Source organism: Vidua macroura, chromosome 6 (genome assembly GCF_024509145.1).
Source record: "Vidua macroura isolate BioBank_ID:100142 chromosome 6, ASM2450914v1, whole genome shotgun sequence".
Lineage (NCBI taxonomy): Eukaryota > Metazoa > Chordata > Aves > Passeriformes > Viduidae > Vidua > Vidua macroura.
The window spans coordinates 23,506,600-23,521,859 of record NC_071576.1 but is presented as its reverse complement, the minus strand read 5'-3'; the positions used below and the strand labels follow the sequence as shown (position 1 = coordinate 23,521,859).

General features: G+C 40.3%; 1 protein-coding gene across 2 annotated transcripts in view; it reads left to right on the top strand.

Moving 5' to 3' along the window:
• LIN52 (lin-52 DREAM MuvB core complex component) overlaps positions 1–15,260 on the top strand; it is a 78,947-nt gene that overhangs the window by 33,413 nt on the left and 30,274 nt on the right. Inside the window, exon 6 of one of the 2 annotated variants that reach the window (XM_053980396.1) lies at positions 3,184–6,097. The exons of the other annotated variant lie outside the window; for it this stretch is intronic. Within the exon in view, the coding sequence (XP_053836371.1) occupies positions 3,184–3,239 (56 nt within the window). The 3' untranslated portion in view covers positions 3,240–6,097. Of the gene's footprint in view, positions 1–3,183; positions 6,098–15,260 lie in introns of those variants that run through there. 2 annotated transcript variants of the gene reach the window in all.

Below are 15,260 nucleotides of genomic sequence, written 5' to 3'. Positions count from 1 at the left end.
GTAGATGCACAGCATAAGCAAGGCTGTAAATCGTGACTTGTCATGCAGATGCACGTTTCTGTTTTGTGCTGCGCAGCCTCTGTAGTGTGTGTCTGCTGGTACAATGAAACCTGTGCTCAAACCTTGAAGTCCATGGTTTAAACTACCATTGTAAAGAAAAAATCCCTGAGGTTTTCACTATAGTTTTGTCCAACCTTTTAATTAAAAAATCCACCTCTGTCTACTACTCAAATGGCTTCTGCTGGTCCCTTGGGTAGATGCTTAAAGCTGGTTTTACCATCTCTCTTAGCCTGCAATCATATTTGGAATGTGGGTGATGGTTTCTTCATTCACAGGCTCTTCCCTCACTCCAGCAAGCTCCATAAGACCCCAATGGAAATTATATTCCTATTATTAAGAATTCATTTCTCAGAAGCAATACTGAGCAGAGAAATCAGTTTAATATTAGAGCCTTTTACTGTGCAAAATTCATCAAATCATACCTCCAGTGCAGATTAAAAAGAAACAAAGGTGAAGGAATAGCCAAGATGTTTGAACGCAGTACCATGTAGTAAAAATTTGGCCTGTGTTTACCAGGAATACATTGAACTGTGGTTCTTGGACAATAAGAGAAGCAGCTGAAGCAGGGAAGACAAGATTGTTAATGCTTGTGGAAACTTGCCCTTAGTTTGGCTGCGGTTTTTGTGTCAAATGAGGATGTTACTTCCTGGCCATTTTCATACATATACAAAGATAAAAGGTCCTTTTTCTTTCTCAGTTTGGCATCATATCTTTAAAAATAAAGCGCTGCTGCAAGCCTGAGTCTGTGAGGAGACGAGGAATACAGAATAGCAGAAGGCTGTCTCCTGCTCCTAATGGGATTTTGTAGCAGCATGTGCGAGTTTGTTTCAGAAGTCAGAAATGAACAGATGTTGGTATAAATTACCTCTGTGTCTGATGTCTTGCAAATTAAAAGCGCGGTTGGCATCACTAAACAATTTCACCAGGTTGGGGGGGGAAGCGGGTGGTGATTATTGTAGCAGGTCGGTAAGAATCTTTAAGCTGCAGCAGAACAGGATAGCAAGGATAAAGGAATGAAGAATAAAATGAGAGGTCTGTGAATTAATCAGAAATGTTAACATCTCCGATGACAAGTGAACAGGCAGGCACGTGCTCTGGAGCAGCCTCCAACCCACAGTAATTTCACTCAGCACACAGAAGGAGTCTATGCTCTCTGCCTGATTTATAGGGTGCAGCCCTCTTTGGGGGAACAGAATTGTCATGCATTCGTATATCTCCTGTATGGGACTTGCACTCTGGAAAACTTTCCACTTTATCAACTACAGTTCAGTTTATGTGCTTTTCTCATTAAGAGTGTTTTAAAATCGTGCACTATTGTTGGAGCAAGGCAGGGAAGTGTCAAAGAACTAAGAATCTATTCCATACTGAAATTTTACAAATCTTTCAGTTTTATTTAGTCATGTTCTTTGGGCATAACAACTTAGTGCCTGACAAAATACCAATCCTCTCTGTTCTTCAGCAGCACCTTCTACCCCTGTGTCACTTCAGCAGCACTTGAAACATACAGGTTATCTTGGGGTTAGGGAGGTAGAGGTACAAATGAGTACTTTTGTGGTAGCTCGTGCTGTGCATCAGAATCAGGATCCCAGGTGATATAACTCACAGCTGGAGGCATGAGGCAAGAAAATAGTGCAGTGATCTGCTTGAACCTCCAGCCAGTCTGAAGCATCTTCCATTCAGGACAGTGGACTTTGCAGCCTACAAGTATCAGTATGTAACAGACAGGTCATATACTTTTAAATACAGTTAATTGTTTTACAAGGATTTTGCTGATGACAATACCTCATGATAAAATTTTGTGTAAACAAATTAGAATGTAATAATTTAAAGAGGCTTTAAGACACAAATTCTAACTTTTATGTAAACAATAACAAAATGTCTTTATCTGAGTGCACTCTGAGAATTGTAAGCTGAACATTTTTATTACATTTTAGTTCTGTTCTGATAGATAATCAGTAATGTCAAAAGAAAACCCAACATCAACAAACCCACCTCCAGTTTTTATGCTAATCTTAATTTCTGATGCTTATCTCAGTAGAGAAGTCAGGAGTTGAATGGATAAAACAGAAAATTAATTCCTTTCTCCTTCTAGACTGTCTTTGAGACTAGGTGTGGGAAACATGCATGCTTTCAGCATTCCTGTGAATAAAACTCTCCATGTTTTGATGCCTGCCAGTCCAGCACAAAGCTTACACCTTTACTGAAAAGAAATGGAAGGGCACCAGTAGGAAGATTGTCTTTCTCCAGGCCTCAGTTGCTAATGGTGCTGTCTTTGATGCATTGTATTATTATTGCAAGACAAGAACAGTATGAGGGCTGCTCTGCCAGCTTGTGAGTTTGTGAGTTCTCAAGTCAGAAATGTCTCATGCAGAAAAGTGGCTGTGTAAACCCTGCAGTAGTACAGCTACCAAAGATTGATGGTACCAAGAGCGAGAGAAAGACATACAAGCCTTGCCTTGCTGTATTAAACATCGAAGGACTGACAACGCAGGGAGAAAGAGAAGACCAAAGCTCTATAAACTTTACTTTATTACCCTATCCATAGATGAACTACATTGAAGGAATATAAACCCCATTATATTACAGCATCCAGGGTCTGACACTGCTGAGAGAGAGAAAATGCTGCCTAATTTCTGTTGAAGATCACATCATCCAGGGACCAATAATCCTGAAACAGAGAAAGAGAGAGTTCCATAATCTCTGACAGATTATAACATACAGGAACAATTGTGCTGAGATAGAGTGATGGAGATTTGGATTTCACCATTCAGAGATGGATAGTACAGGGAAAAGGAGGTGCTGCAATAGCATAATGCAGTAGGAATAGAAAGCATAGATTGTATGTAATGAGACAGCCTGTGGGAATTATTGCTGAGTTTAGAAGATTCCAGACCCTGCCTGCATTTGTAGCATGTCAGGAATTCAAGCTGAAATGCAGTTTTATTTATTTTCCACTTTAACAGATAAATAAAATAATTCTTAGTTTTGGTACAAGCACAAATCTTAATTAATTTCTTATCCTATGGTTAGAATATGTTATACAATTATACAGATTATACAAATGTTTGAGTTTCTTGGCTTATTAAAAAGTACTGATTTATTTTTCCTCTCTTGTGATTTCAGCCAGAGAAATGACTCGAGGGAAATTCCTGAACATCCTAGAGAAACCCAAAAAGTAGCTGCATCTAACATTTGGATGAAAATACCCCAACTAAGTCATTTTATGTACTGCAGATCCAGATGAAGCCCAGAAAGTCTAAGAAGAACAAGGCTCTTGCTCTGGACCTTCAGAAGCAAGCATCTCTTTTTGCTTCCACAGCTCATCTCTTTATGGGGGAAATGTACAATATATCCAGGTCACAGGGACTGCAGTTGGTTGCATTGGAATTTGGACTTCATCTGACCATAGGATGTCCAACAGGAGGACTTGGCCCTGACATGCTGTGACACAGGCAGCTGTTTCAATGAGCAGTTCAATGAACAGCCAGTGTCCGTATTCAGCTGCTCTCAGGGGCAGCCTGTTTGAAGTACACACATAATGGCTAGTGTCTATTATGAGGTCTTGTCTTTTGTCTTAGATGCATTGATTTCCTGTGTGTGATGTCTGTGCTGAAGGATTTGAGCGTAGTTTGGGGTGTGGATCAACCAGGAGCACTGGCTCAGCAGGAGCACATACTTTTAGTGTAGAAGCCAAGTGCAGTCTCTGCATTAGATTCCAGTTGCCCACTGCCTTCAGAGAAGCACGTCTGGTACCCCGAGGAAGAACTCCAGACCTTCGGTGTGCCAGGAGCTTCATTTCACCGCTGAGTGGTTCTCTGAGTGAAACTGAAACTAACAGACCACAAGGAGTAAGAAGTGTTATTGTGTCTCACGGAAGATATCCTCGCTGAAGCTTTGGCCAGTACACAAAGAAACAGCTTTGTCAGTCCTCTGCAATTCTTTGCTTCTTGCAGGGCTAAAAACTGGAAAGAGTTCTAAAGTTGAAAGATGGTAATGTTTTCAGTTATCACTCCAAGAAGTGGCATCAGGACTGTTAGCTACATTGTGAAGATGGTCTGCCTATACAGGATCTCAATGTTTCTGAAAATAATGTTTTGTGGCATATTTAATTGCTTATAAACCAGCACCTCAAAATTTTCTTCTCCTACAAAACCAGAATTTTTAAGGTAGAAACTTCTGTGAGCTGCTCCCTTTCAGAACACTGTGATTGCAGTTTAATGCCTTTTTCTTCTGTTCATGCACTGCTACATATTCACCCCCTGGAAGAGGTATAGAGCATGTTCAGACTTTTTGTTTTATTTAAGAGAATTTTGTTTTCATTCCATCCTCTTTCCTTTTCCTAGAAAAAAAAAAAAAACATTTTAAGCATTAGTAAATGTGTTCTTTTTTAGGATACAACATAATGTTGAAACGTAACATAATGTTATTTTTACCATGCAGGCTTTTCAAAACATGTAATTTCTCAGGCTGTAGTCACGTATGAGAGGAGAAATTATTTGGAAATAATACATGTAACAGGCTGTCCTTACAGCACTGCATTTTTCTGGCTTTGCAGAGAGAGGAGACTCTTTTTGGGTGTGTGTGCAATAAAGAGGGGGAGTTTTTTGGATCAAATAGACTTCTGAGTTTTACTGAATTGCTGGTGACCCTTTGGTTTACAGTCTGTGGTTTTTGGTTATTTCCAGTCAGAGCTAGGCTTGTTTTGGAGAGCTCTGGTTAACTAAGTTTAAGTAGTTAAATCCTACATCCTGGAAGGACCCTGCAAAAATTTAAAAATATCAGGAGCCTGATTTAAGAATTAACAGAGTTATTTCTGTCCTTCACAGTTTATGCAGGGCTGAGCGTAACAGGAACTCCATCCCTTGAGAACATGAGAATTAAGACAGATAAATGAGAAGAGAAGCTGAAAGTGGTTCAGGAACAGAAAAAAACCTGATGGTGCATACTGATGTTGATGTAGCTTTAAGCATTGAATTATAGATTTGGATGGAAATTTTAGTTTGTATACTATATATGTAATAGATGTACACATATATGACATAATGGGATACTTCATCTGTATCACTAGTATTTCATAGAGGTTTCTTTGTCCAACACATTAAGGAATTGAGATCTGAAAGGAGGATATAGGAAAATATATGAAAGCCTGTCCTGGAAGTATATATGTATCTTCTGATATGTGCAGTGAGAAATTTCAGACTCTAGGTGGTTTTTAGTAACATACATATCTTTAAAAAAAAAATTGTTATACACAGTAATCATCTTCTATAGGGCAGCCATTAACATATGCTTTAGAATTGTGATATTTTTTGATTTTGTACTTACCATCTGTAGAGGTGAGTCAATGATGCTATTTTTTATTGACAATATTTATATGTATTTTTGTGTGTTAGCCAGAGAATTTTTTTCTGTATGTTATTGCTGTTTGGTTTAATAATATGCAAATGCAAACCTCAGAGATTTGTCTGGGTTTCCAAAATAGCTCTCTGAGATGCAAAAGATTTTGCTTGGCCACTTAGGCAATACTATTCCTCAGGCTCTTCTTCACTTATCTGCATGACACTTCATCAGGGTTTGGCCTGTGGATGTTCATTCCCATCAGTAAATAAATATTTGTCAATATCCAAATGCTACTAAGGGTTCTCATACCCTTTTGAACACATTTTTTTCCTTTCAGTTCTATCCTTCCTGAAATCCATGCAGTTGCCTATCTGTACAAGAAAATCTGAGTGACTTTTTGTTACTGATGGGAATGAAGAGTGTCAATGAAGAAAATCAAGATTTGGTAATATTAATCAAGCTGATGCATTGTTTTATAAAGTGTTTTCATGTATTGGTATATTACTGTGAGTTTCTTGGATGTAAACTCAGTATTTATTTGGTTCCTTTTAAATACCAGTGTTACACACAATCATTTATAAAGGCTATTCACTTCAGTCTTGGACTATCAAGTGCTTTGCTATCTAATCCAACTGAGATGAAATTCCTGTTTGTTATGTGAATCATTATCAAAATAAAAGTCTGTGTGCACTGGCAATTGAATAATGTGATATTCCATTCAACTCCGTGTTTTGCCATTACAAAATCAACAATTTTGTAACGGTCCTGTAACTCACAGTTCTGAACTTTGATTAGTATTTCCCTCAAAAAGATACCTAGGAATGACAGATTAGTGGAAATGGACTAATCTATCTTGGAGGTAACATTTGAACCTTATTTTGGTTTTACTGATCTTTATGTTATGTAAAAATGCAAGGTGCTATTACAAGTCAAATCACAAGCCAGTCTTATCTGTAATCTTCTCTTTGCTTATAAACAGTTGTAGAAGGATAGGGAAGGATATAAACAAAAGGCTTACACAGTGATTTTTCATTAGGGTAACTTACACGGCATCCAGCAATCTGTTTTAGTTGAATCTGGTCCACAGTAGACCCTACCCTCCATAAATTTGTCTTAGTCCTAATATTTCTGTACTTTTGACCTGAAAAATGCCCCAGGATAGTGAGTTCCATAATTCAGTTATACAAAGAAAGGTTAAATTTTTTTTTTAAAAGAAAAAAAAAAAAGAAAAAAAAAGAAAAAGAAAAGAAAAAAAAAAAAAGCTGGGGGGAAAGTTGTTTTAAATCTGCTTACCTGATAATTACAATTTGAAACTTTCATTTATTTTATTGTCAGGAACAGTTGTTTGGATTTTTTCTTCTTTGCTGTCTGTGCACTACTCATGATTTTTCAGGTTCTACTATGGTTTTTGTTCCATGGTTATGTTCACCTTCCTTGTGTTCACAGTGTTCAATGGTCTGTCTTCTACTACAGCCTGAGCTGGCATAATCAAAATTGCAGAGTAGTCGTAGTGCAAGCATTCTGTGAAGTGTGTACATCCTAATTGCAGCTCATACTTTGTTACTCTGCTGTTTTCTTTCACACCATCGGGGCCTAAATCTTGTTTTGAGTATCTCTAAGAACAGGATCATCAGCCAGATTTGCAGTTGATCTCATCTGCATCACCTGCAGTAACTAGCGCTGGGCAAACAATGATTTTCCCAAATCATAATGACAGTGATGCCAACACTGGCAATTCCATCATCGGCCTATGCAGTATGTGAAAAAGGTAAATTTCATCTTTGTCACATGGTCTGAAATCCTGGCCTCCCAAAAGTTCAGTAACTTCCCATAAACATTTCTGTAATACTTCTAAACTAATGTATGTTTTTAGATATATACAATCAAAAGAAAAAGAGAGCTTGCAAATTACTGTTGCAGAAAGTCCACAGCAATGCATACGCTCCCCTAGAACCAGCAGTCATTCAAAAACACCAGAGATAGCACTTCAAGCAGCCTCACATTTGAGTTTCTCCTAAATAGGAGCCTCAGGCAAAAAGGGTACTTGTAGTAGGAAAACGTGTCACATCTTTGAGTGAGCTATCTGAACATGGCATACAAACTTGATAGAGTTTGAAAATAATCCTCACTTCTTAGTGTTGTACCCTCATATGCCAGTCTGTACTGACACTTTTGAAGAAGTCATTAAATAATCTTTAGTAGAAGGTGATAATTCATTGAAAGACAATTTTCTAGCAGGTTGTCTCTGTATCTTCAGTCCAGGAAAATTATAGTTGGACAGAAACTTCCCATGGAGCAACAACTCTGTGTTCAATAAAAAAGATTCAAAGAAAAATGCAAATGTTGTAAACACATTTTTGTTATAGCAAAACCTTCCCACCACAGAAATATCAACACCCCCACCCACTCCTATGTGCACATCCCAGCACATACAGCAGCCAGGGTGCCAGATACATCCAAAAGGTACTGCATGTGTGATGCCAAATATACATTGCCCTTGGTATTTTTAGAAGGTGAGAAAAGAGAAAAAAAAAAAGTCTAAAAAGAGAGACAAAGAAAATAAAGGTTTTTGGTTTTACATAATGCTGTGCTTCATGGAATCAAACCTATTCTAGAAACACGTTATTTCTGCAAGCCAATCTTTACATCAGTGCTTTGAGTTTCTTTCAGGAGGATGTGAAATGCAATACTCTGAACTCAAATCATTGTGGCCAATTATAAAGTCCACATAAAGATAGTTAAAAGTTTAGGTAGCCAGAGATCCAGACTGATTCAGTTGTTATAGAATGTAATCCACATTCTGCATAGAATATGTGCAACAATGTCAGTTTTATTTAGATTTTGCTAGATTTTCAGCATGGCAGGATCCCTTCGCATCTTGACTTTATCATCCACTGAAAGTGCTGGTTTTTAGACTTGACCTTTTCCAATGTGTCTCTTTGAGGAGGATGACTGACTCCAGGCAGCTGATGAGTGTACAGAATAGGCGTTTTCTTGTTGGGTTTGTGTGGTTGACCTCTGCCCTGCCCGCTGATTCCTATAATACAGATCAGTGACCAGTGAAGCCAGAATGCTCCCTGCCTGTCTCTGTTATAGACACCCCAGTAAGGGACAGAAAAGAGGAAGAGGGCTGAGCTTGAAAGCCCTTACTTAATTGCTAGTAGAAAAAATGGGTAATAAGAATGACCTTGCACCTTATTTATTGACCAGATCTCTGTGAGGACAAAGTACTTGACTTGGTTCTGTATCACTTGAAAGGCTGGCTCTGTGGCCCATAGCTGATGAGTAGGCGTAATAATATAGGGTAATTAAATTTTGCACTTGCAGACGCTTATATGTGAGGGAGGATTTCCCTCTCAAAAATAGCAGGCTCTGTTTTCTTCATAATCACAGAAGTTTAAGCTAAATTTGAAGCAGCAGAAATTTGTCATTTGCCATCTTCCACTTACTATGGTAGCCCAAAATGCAGGAGGCTATGTATGAAAAGGCAGGAAGAGAGCTCACCAGCTACATGAGAATGAGGGACAAGAGACCAACAGAGTAAACCAAATGGCCACATGTGCTCAGGCTGCCTGGTTTTGTGGCCTTCAGTTTTTTTCTCTCTCTCTGTAGTAAAGTAACTTCGTAGTTGTAGCTAATTTTAATTTATTTTAATATATATGTATATATCTATATATGTATATATATGTATATTGATTATGCCAAATTGCCTGTCAGAGAAAGCAATGGCACCTGTCTTTCTCTCTGCATGGGTCAGCTTGTCACCCTATCTTAGGTTTTTCCCCCTGCTTTGCACACTGAAGCCAAATAGCACATGTGAAAATGGGACACATTACTTCTGTTGAGGCCCGTTGTGGGAGGAATCAAGGTGAGCCCTGATTTGCAGAAGGGATCAGTTTGTAATCAGCTGCACAGGAGGCAAATGGATCTGCAGGCTATGAGTATCCTTAACAGGATCAGCTGTGATATTTTGCTCAATATGAGCTTGTAATCAAAAATTAGGGAAAATGTTTTGCTGGAAAATATTTGATTGATGACAATTTCTGAAGAAAATGCCAGGTTGAAAATTAGAGGCACTATGTGTCTTTCTTTGCCTTGTTTTGATAAGAGAGCTTGAGCTGGGATCAACCCACCTCACAACTCATGCTTTTAATAATTTTGTGAGAATCTTTAGAAACCTGTCCTGTGAGACCCAGCCCATGTTCCTTTACATGAGAACTGATAGGACCTTGCTTACTCACATGCTCCTTCCCAGCCTGAACTCTGCCTGGGCAGACCCATGGCAAGGCCTCGCTGCAGAAAAGCCCATGCCAGGTGCAGCATTTCTCTAAGGGCAGCTTGCAGCAAGCCTCAGCAGAGCCTTGAGGCACATCTTTGCAGTCAGATGTTGGGTTTTGATGGTGCATTTCTGCGTGGAAGCGCAAGTACCTGTGTACTGCTGGAGATGACAGAGGATAAGACAGTCTAGAGTTGAATTCAGGTTTCCACCATGCAGGTGGACGGTGGAGATGGAGAAAGGATGGAGAAGGCCCATGTCCCCAGCACCGTGTGGCTGATGCCCAGCTACTGGCCCCGTGCCATGTAGCTGGGCCCCAGCGCCTGGATTGCTTTTCTGGCTGTTTCTGGCTGTCCCCCTTCTCCTGCCGGTGCCCGAGAGGCGGCTCCCTGTCCGTCTGCGGCACAGGGAGTGCTGGCTGCCGCTCGTTAGAAGAATTCCCCCAAGTCAGACCTATGGTACGAGCCGTGTGAAGCGGAAGACAATTAGGGGCTTATTAGTGTCCTGGGGAGACGTGTAACTTGTGTTGCTGGGACTTACCAAAACAGCGAGAGTCTTACCGGCAAGCTCCAGCCGAGAAAAGACTGAGGGATTGTCTCACCTAATTACGGGGAATGGGCCTCTTTGTGTTTGTGATTCGGTACGGTTGTCCGATCGCTTTTCTCTGGCTGCTGGCTCAGGCCGAGGTGGAAGTGTGCTAATTAGAAGAGAAATGGACGTAGTGATCCTGTCAGCTCTCGTTACCGGCGTGGACAAAGCCGAATATTATTCTGAGGCAGTGTTTTGTGAGTGTCCCTCTTCCAGCTCTCATTAAGGGCAAGGCTGGTGGACGGAGAGGGGACTTGGCCACATGGGTTGGCTAATGGAGCACAGTTACCGTTACTGTGCTAATTAACGGGCTCAGGAGGCAAATGTTTCTCCAAGCAGCCATCCCAGCAGCTGCACCTGGTGCTTCCAAAACCCAACCATCTCGCTGGGCAAGCCAGGCAAACACTGTGTGTACAGGCAGAAAGGGGGTTATGTATGATGCATCCATCAGCCATCCAAAAGTGCAGAACCAGTAAAATGATCATCAGAGAGATGGAAAAGACATAGTACTGCAGTAGCAGCAGGTCAAGCTCCAGCAGTCCCTTCTCCCCAGTGACCCTTCTCATAGAGCACAATGTGTCAGCTTCTGCCCCAGGAAAGTGGGTAGCAAGGAGAGAGCTGAGGAATTGCCAGGACCTCCAGGTGCTATCAAGAAAGGTATCTCCTGAGAGTTGTTATGATCATCACAGCTCTCAATGTGGCCAGGAAGGAGAAAGCTGGAAAGATGAGAGGTGACATGGAGGTGAATCAGACTATCCCTCTCTGTGTTGAAGATGGGATGCTTATGGTCTGAGATGAACAGCAAGACGTACATACACATCAGGATGATTGTTTTGCTCCAAAAGCCAGTTAGGCAACATTGAAATGATGCACAAAAGTTAATGTAGTTGAAGACGATTGCCAAAGGAGCCATAGAAAATGCTAAAACTAAAATGTGTGCTTTTGTTCCATTAGCCTGAAACTACTACAGTGAGAGTAAAGAGAGTGACAGCAGACAGTGACCTACTACAGAGGGAAAAGAGAGAGACAGAAGATAAAGCAGGAGCCAGAGCAGGTCTGTAGTGTCACAGCAGCTGAGACGTCCTCAGCAGAAGGGAAGAATAGTGTGTGCTGAGGAGGCTCAGTGGAAGTAAGTAGTTGTATTAACTCATTACACAGACTTTCATTTTAATACATAGGTGTTTTGTAAACAGAGTAACTTGCACAAGTTAATTGCTGGTTGATGTTTCCAAAGTTACGAAATGTATTAGTGATTAAGTCTGATTTGGATGTTATGATCATTCTAAAGGTCCTTTGTATCTTTGGACTAAATATAGTAAAACATATAACCATGTCTTAAACCTTTTGATTTGTTTTCTCTCTTTTAACAATGTATTCATTGCATGCACTCAGGCATGCTTGGGTACTGTTTTCAGACATCCTTTGTCAAGGGTTAAAGTTGCAAGAGGTCCCCTCTTTAGTTTTATGAGTTTTTTTCCCCTGGTGGTGAAACTGTTCCAGCAGGAGGGTTTGTGTCCTTCCAACAGTTTCCTGTCATCTTGGATGGAGCTTGAACTCTGCCTTGTGCTTGTGCCTCCTTATTTTTTCTGTCTTCAAGAGGTGTGAACCAAACAAGGGTCCTTTTGCCATAGCAGCATGTTCCCTTTGTCCAAGCCCTGTAGTCCTGCAGAGCTGTAAAAGCCTTTCCCTTTTAACTGGGAAATGAACTGGGGTTCATTTCCTACTGGCTGCTGTGATGGCTTGAATCTTAGGAGTCTTGATCTTAGAATCCTGATCTCCAAAGAGGGCTTGAGAAGTATCTTCTCTGCAAAGAGGTTTATTCTAGAAGGAGGAGATGTATAATCCTCTTACTAAAACGCAGAGAGGGAAGGAGAAAAGCTTTATTTCTCCTGCCTTACTCTAGCGAGCTGGCAGCTTTTATGCTGCCTCGTTAATAGAAAGAGGCAAAAGTCTGAACATAAGCACTCTCCTGGGCTGAGGCTCTCGTGTGGATGCTCAGTGAAACCCACGTCTGCACTGCTTTTCAGTGTCAAAGCAGAACAGTTTCTGAAAAGGAAAAACAACTTCCTGTTATACCATGTGGCCACTTCAGTTTTGATCTAAGGAGGAGTCACAAATCACTGGCAGAAAACTAAAGACCATCATACCCACCTCCGTTTTTGTGCTCTGAAAGCACAGGAGTCAAGTGGCCTCCTTGTGTAAAGGTTGTGACAATTCCCATGTCAGGCCTTCCTCAAGAGATTGGGCTTTACTGGCAGACACCAGGAGAAAAGACACACTGCTGGTTTTGTCAATTTATCTCTGTTTCTTTGCCCAAGGAAGTATTGGTGTCCCTGCTTGCAACACCTCTATTTGACTGGCCTGCCATCTTGCTCTATGGATAATATGTCAAATTTCTGACTTCCAAATGCAAGTAAGGATCCACTGAGCATAAAAAAAGTGCTGGTTTTGTGTCCCTGTGAGGATGGCACTCTGATAAAGAACATCCATCATACAGATTAGCAGTACTCAAGAACATTGTGAAGAGAGGTGAAAATATGCAGATGGAGGGAAAGGGTGCAATGGCTTCTTGTGGCCTTCACAGAGACCTCCTGGCATTCATCTAACACTCCCTGGTTGTATGGTACCTGGCCCGTGGGCTGGAGTGGTGCTTGGAGGACATCTCTTCAGCAGTTTGAGTTCTCAAGTGCACTACCAAAGTCCTTTAATTCATGGTGACCTCTATTGTGCTGTGCATCACGGAAACACATAATTAGGTGAATGTTTCTGTCCTCAAGAGGTTATAAGATGAAACAGTAAAAGAATGGGAGAAGAAAAGGAGACATCAGGATGTAAAGAGTCTTGCTAGAGGTTATCCAACACAGTTCAAACCCTGTAACTTCTTGGCCCCAGTCAAGTGGCCCTTCCACTGCTTCCCATCTGCTTTGTTATTTCATTAAATAGATGTAGGTTTTAAAGTAAATAAATAAATAAAACTGCAAATGCCTAAGCAACCAACAGGCGTAAGAAATTTAAATAACAGTAAATTACAGTGCAGTACCACACATTTTAATCTTTTTTTTCAAGACCTGTAAGAACTATTCTATGAATTTAAATTTTGAGAGACTTTATGCAGTGTTAAAGACTTGAGAATTTAAAAATAGAACTCTAAGAATGAAGGTTTCTCACAGCACTGTTAACTGCCACAGTGTACATGGTGTACACACATATTTAGGAGAAAGCTATGAGCATTACAGAGACCCTACAAATAATTATAACATCTTCACTGATGTAGAACACTTACTCTGACCTTGCTGAGCCTTTTACACTCAAGCACAGAGGGTGTAAGTGCTACTTTGCAGATTTCTTGTAAATACACAGTTGCTCAGTCCAAATGTTTGCTGACAAACCAAAGCAGGAAAAATGTAGTTTTCTTAATTTTTCCATGTTGAAAATCTTGCTATTGCTCTGATGATCTGTGGGTCTGATCCTGCCTTCACACAGAACATTATTAAAATGATCACTGCGGCTCTCTAGGGAACGTAAAACTATTTTCTCTAACAAAAGAGAGATAATTTTTCTCATTCACTTCAATAATTTGGAGAGGGAAGAATTTGCTACAATAGATATTAGTGTATCCCATTTGTGTATGCATCTGGGTAAGATTTACAGGAATTTTACTAGCAAGTATCAAAATACTTATTAGCAAGTTTTTTTGGTGGGAGAGAACTGTGGAAATAAGGTGATATGGAAGACTGAAAGAAAATACAGGCAAGTGAGAAGAATTAGGGACTTAGAATTAGGAACTTAGAAGACAGGAGACCAAGACAGGTAAAAAAGTACATTTTGAAAGACAGCAAGGCATGGGCAGGAGGTTGGAGCAAATGCAAAGGAGTGAAGGAGGCAGACTATTATAAATGCAGTATATGAAGAAAAATAGTGAAAAAGTCAAAACACAAGGGAAGAAAATAGAAAGAGGTGGTGGTTTTCAGCAAGAAGGAGGTCAGAGAAAAGCAGAAGTTTCATGAGCAGTGGCACCTGCCAAGGAAGTGTGGTTTTGCTTGTGGATGTGTCTCTCAAGACTGCATAATGTGTGGATTCTCTGATGCCTTACAGGAGGTATGCCCACACTTCAGCAAGGGCAATCGTTGGATTTCTTTCTTAGCCAATTAATGTAATAAAATGTACAGAAATGTACTGAAATGCATTGCCTACCTGGAAAGTTGTCTGAAATTAGCCTACAGGTTCAAAAGTCATTGGGACGCCCATGTACACCATGTGGATGGATGCTAAGATTAGATGATTAATAGCTGAAATTGCAAATGGATAGAGTGAGTGATAGAGAATGGGAAAACATTAGGAAAATGGGGATTTATGTCTGCTGTTAATGCATTTAATTTGCTTTACTGTCATTTCCTTTCCTGGTTTTACAATTTCTAAAAAATGAACAAGGATCTGTTTAAAGCCTCCCTCCCAAATCAGGCTGACTTCACTGTATCCACACTGGTTGTTTCTGGGGAGAAAAATCTCTTACAGCAGTTTTGTCTCCAGCATGAGACAAAAGAGATTCTGGGAGCTGCCCTACCAGGTACACCATCAAAACCTGCCTGGGACCTCATTGAAAGCATATATGGGACAAAGATACTGCAAAAACCTTCTGATCTTTCCATACTGGGGTGATTTGCAGCTCTATAACTCAAACACTTTAGCTGTTTTTCTGCTGTGCTACACAGCTAATTCCTATCTCATTGGTTCCTGCTGCAGTTATTCTCATCTGGTGTTTTCTAGGGACCTCCTTGTGACTGTATACTGTGGTTTGGACAACACTTGTATTTTTACTGGCATGCCATTTTGTTTTCAGCTGCTCTATCCTTCATGTCCTTCCATATTTCAGTCTCTTAACAAAATTTCCTGATTTTCAGGCAGAAGGTGTCATGTCAAGAGGTGTTAAATAGGACAGAGCTGACTGCTGATCTCTGGGAGGGAGATCTCTTCCTCTAGCACAATATCTTTTAAT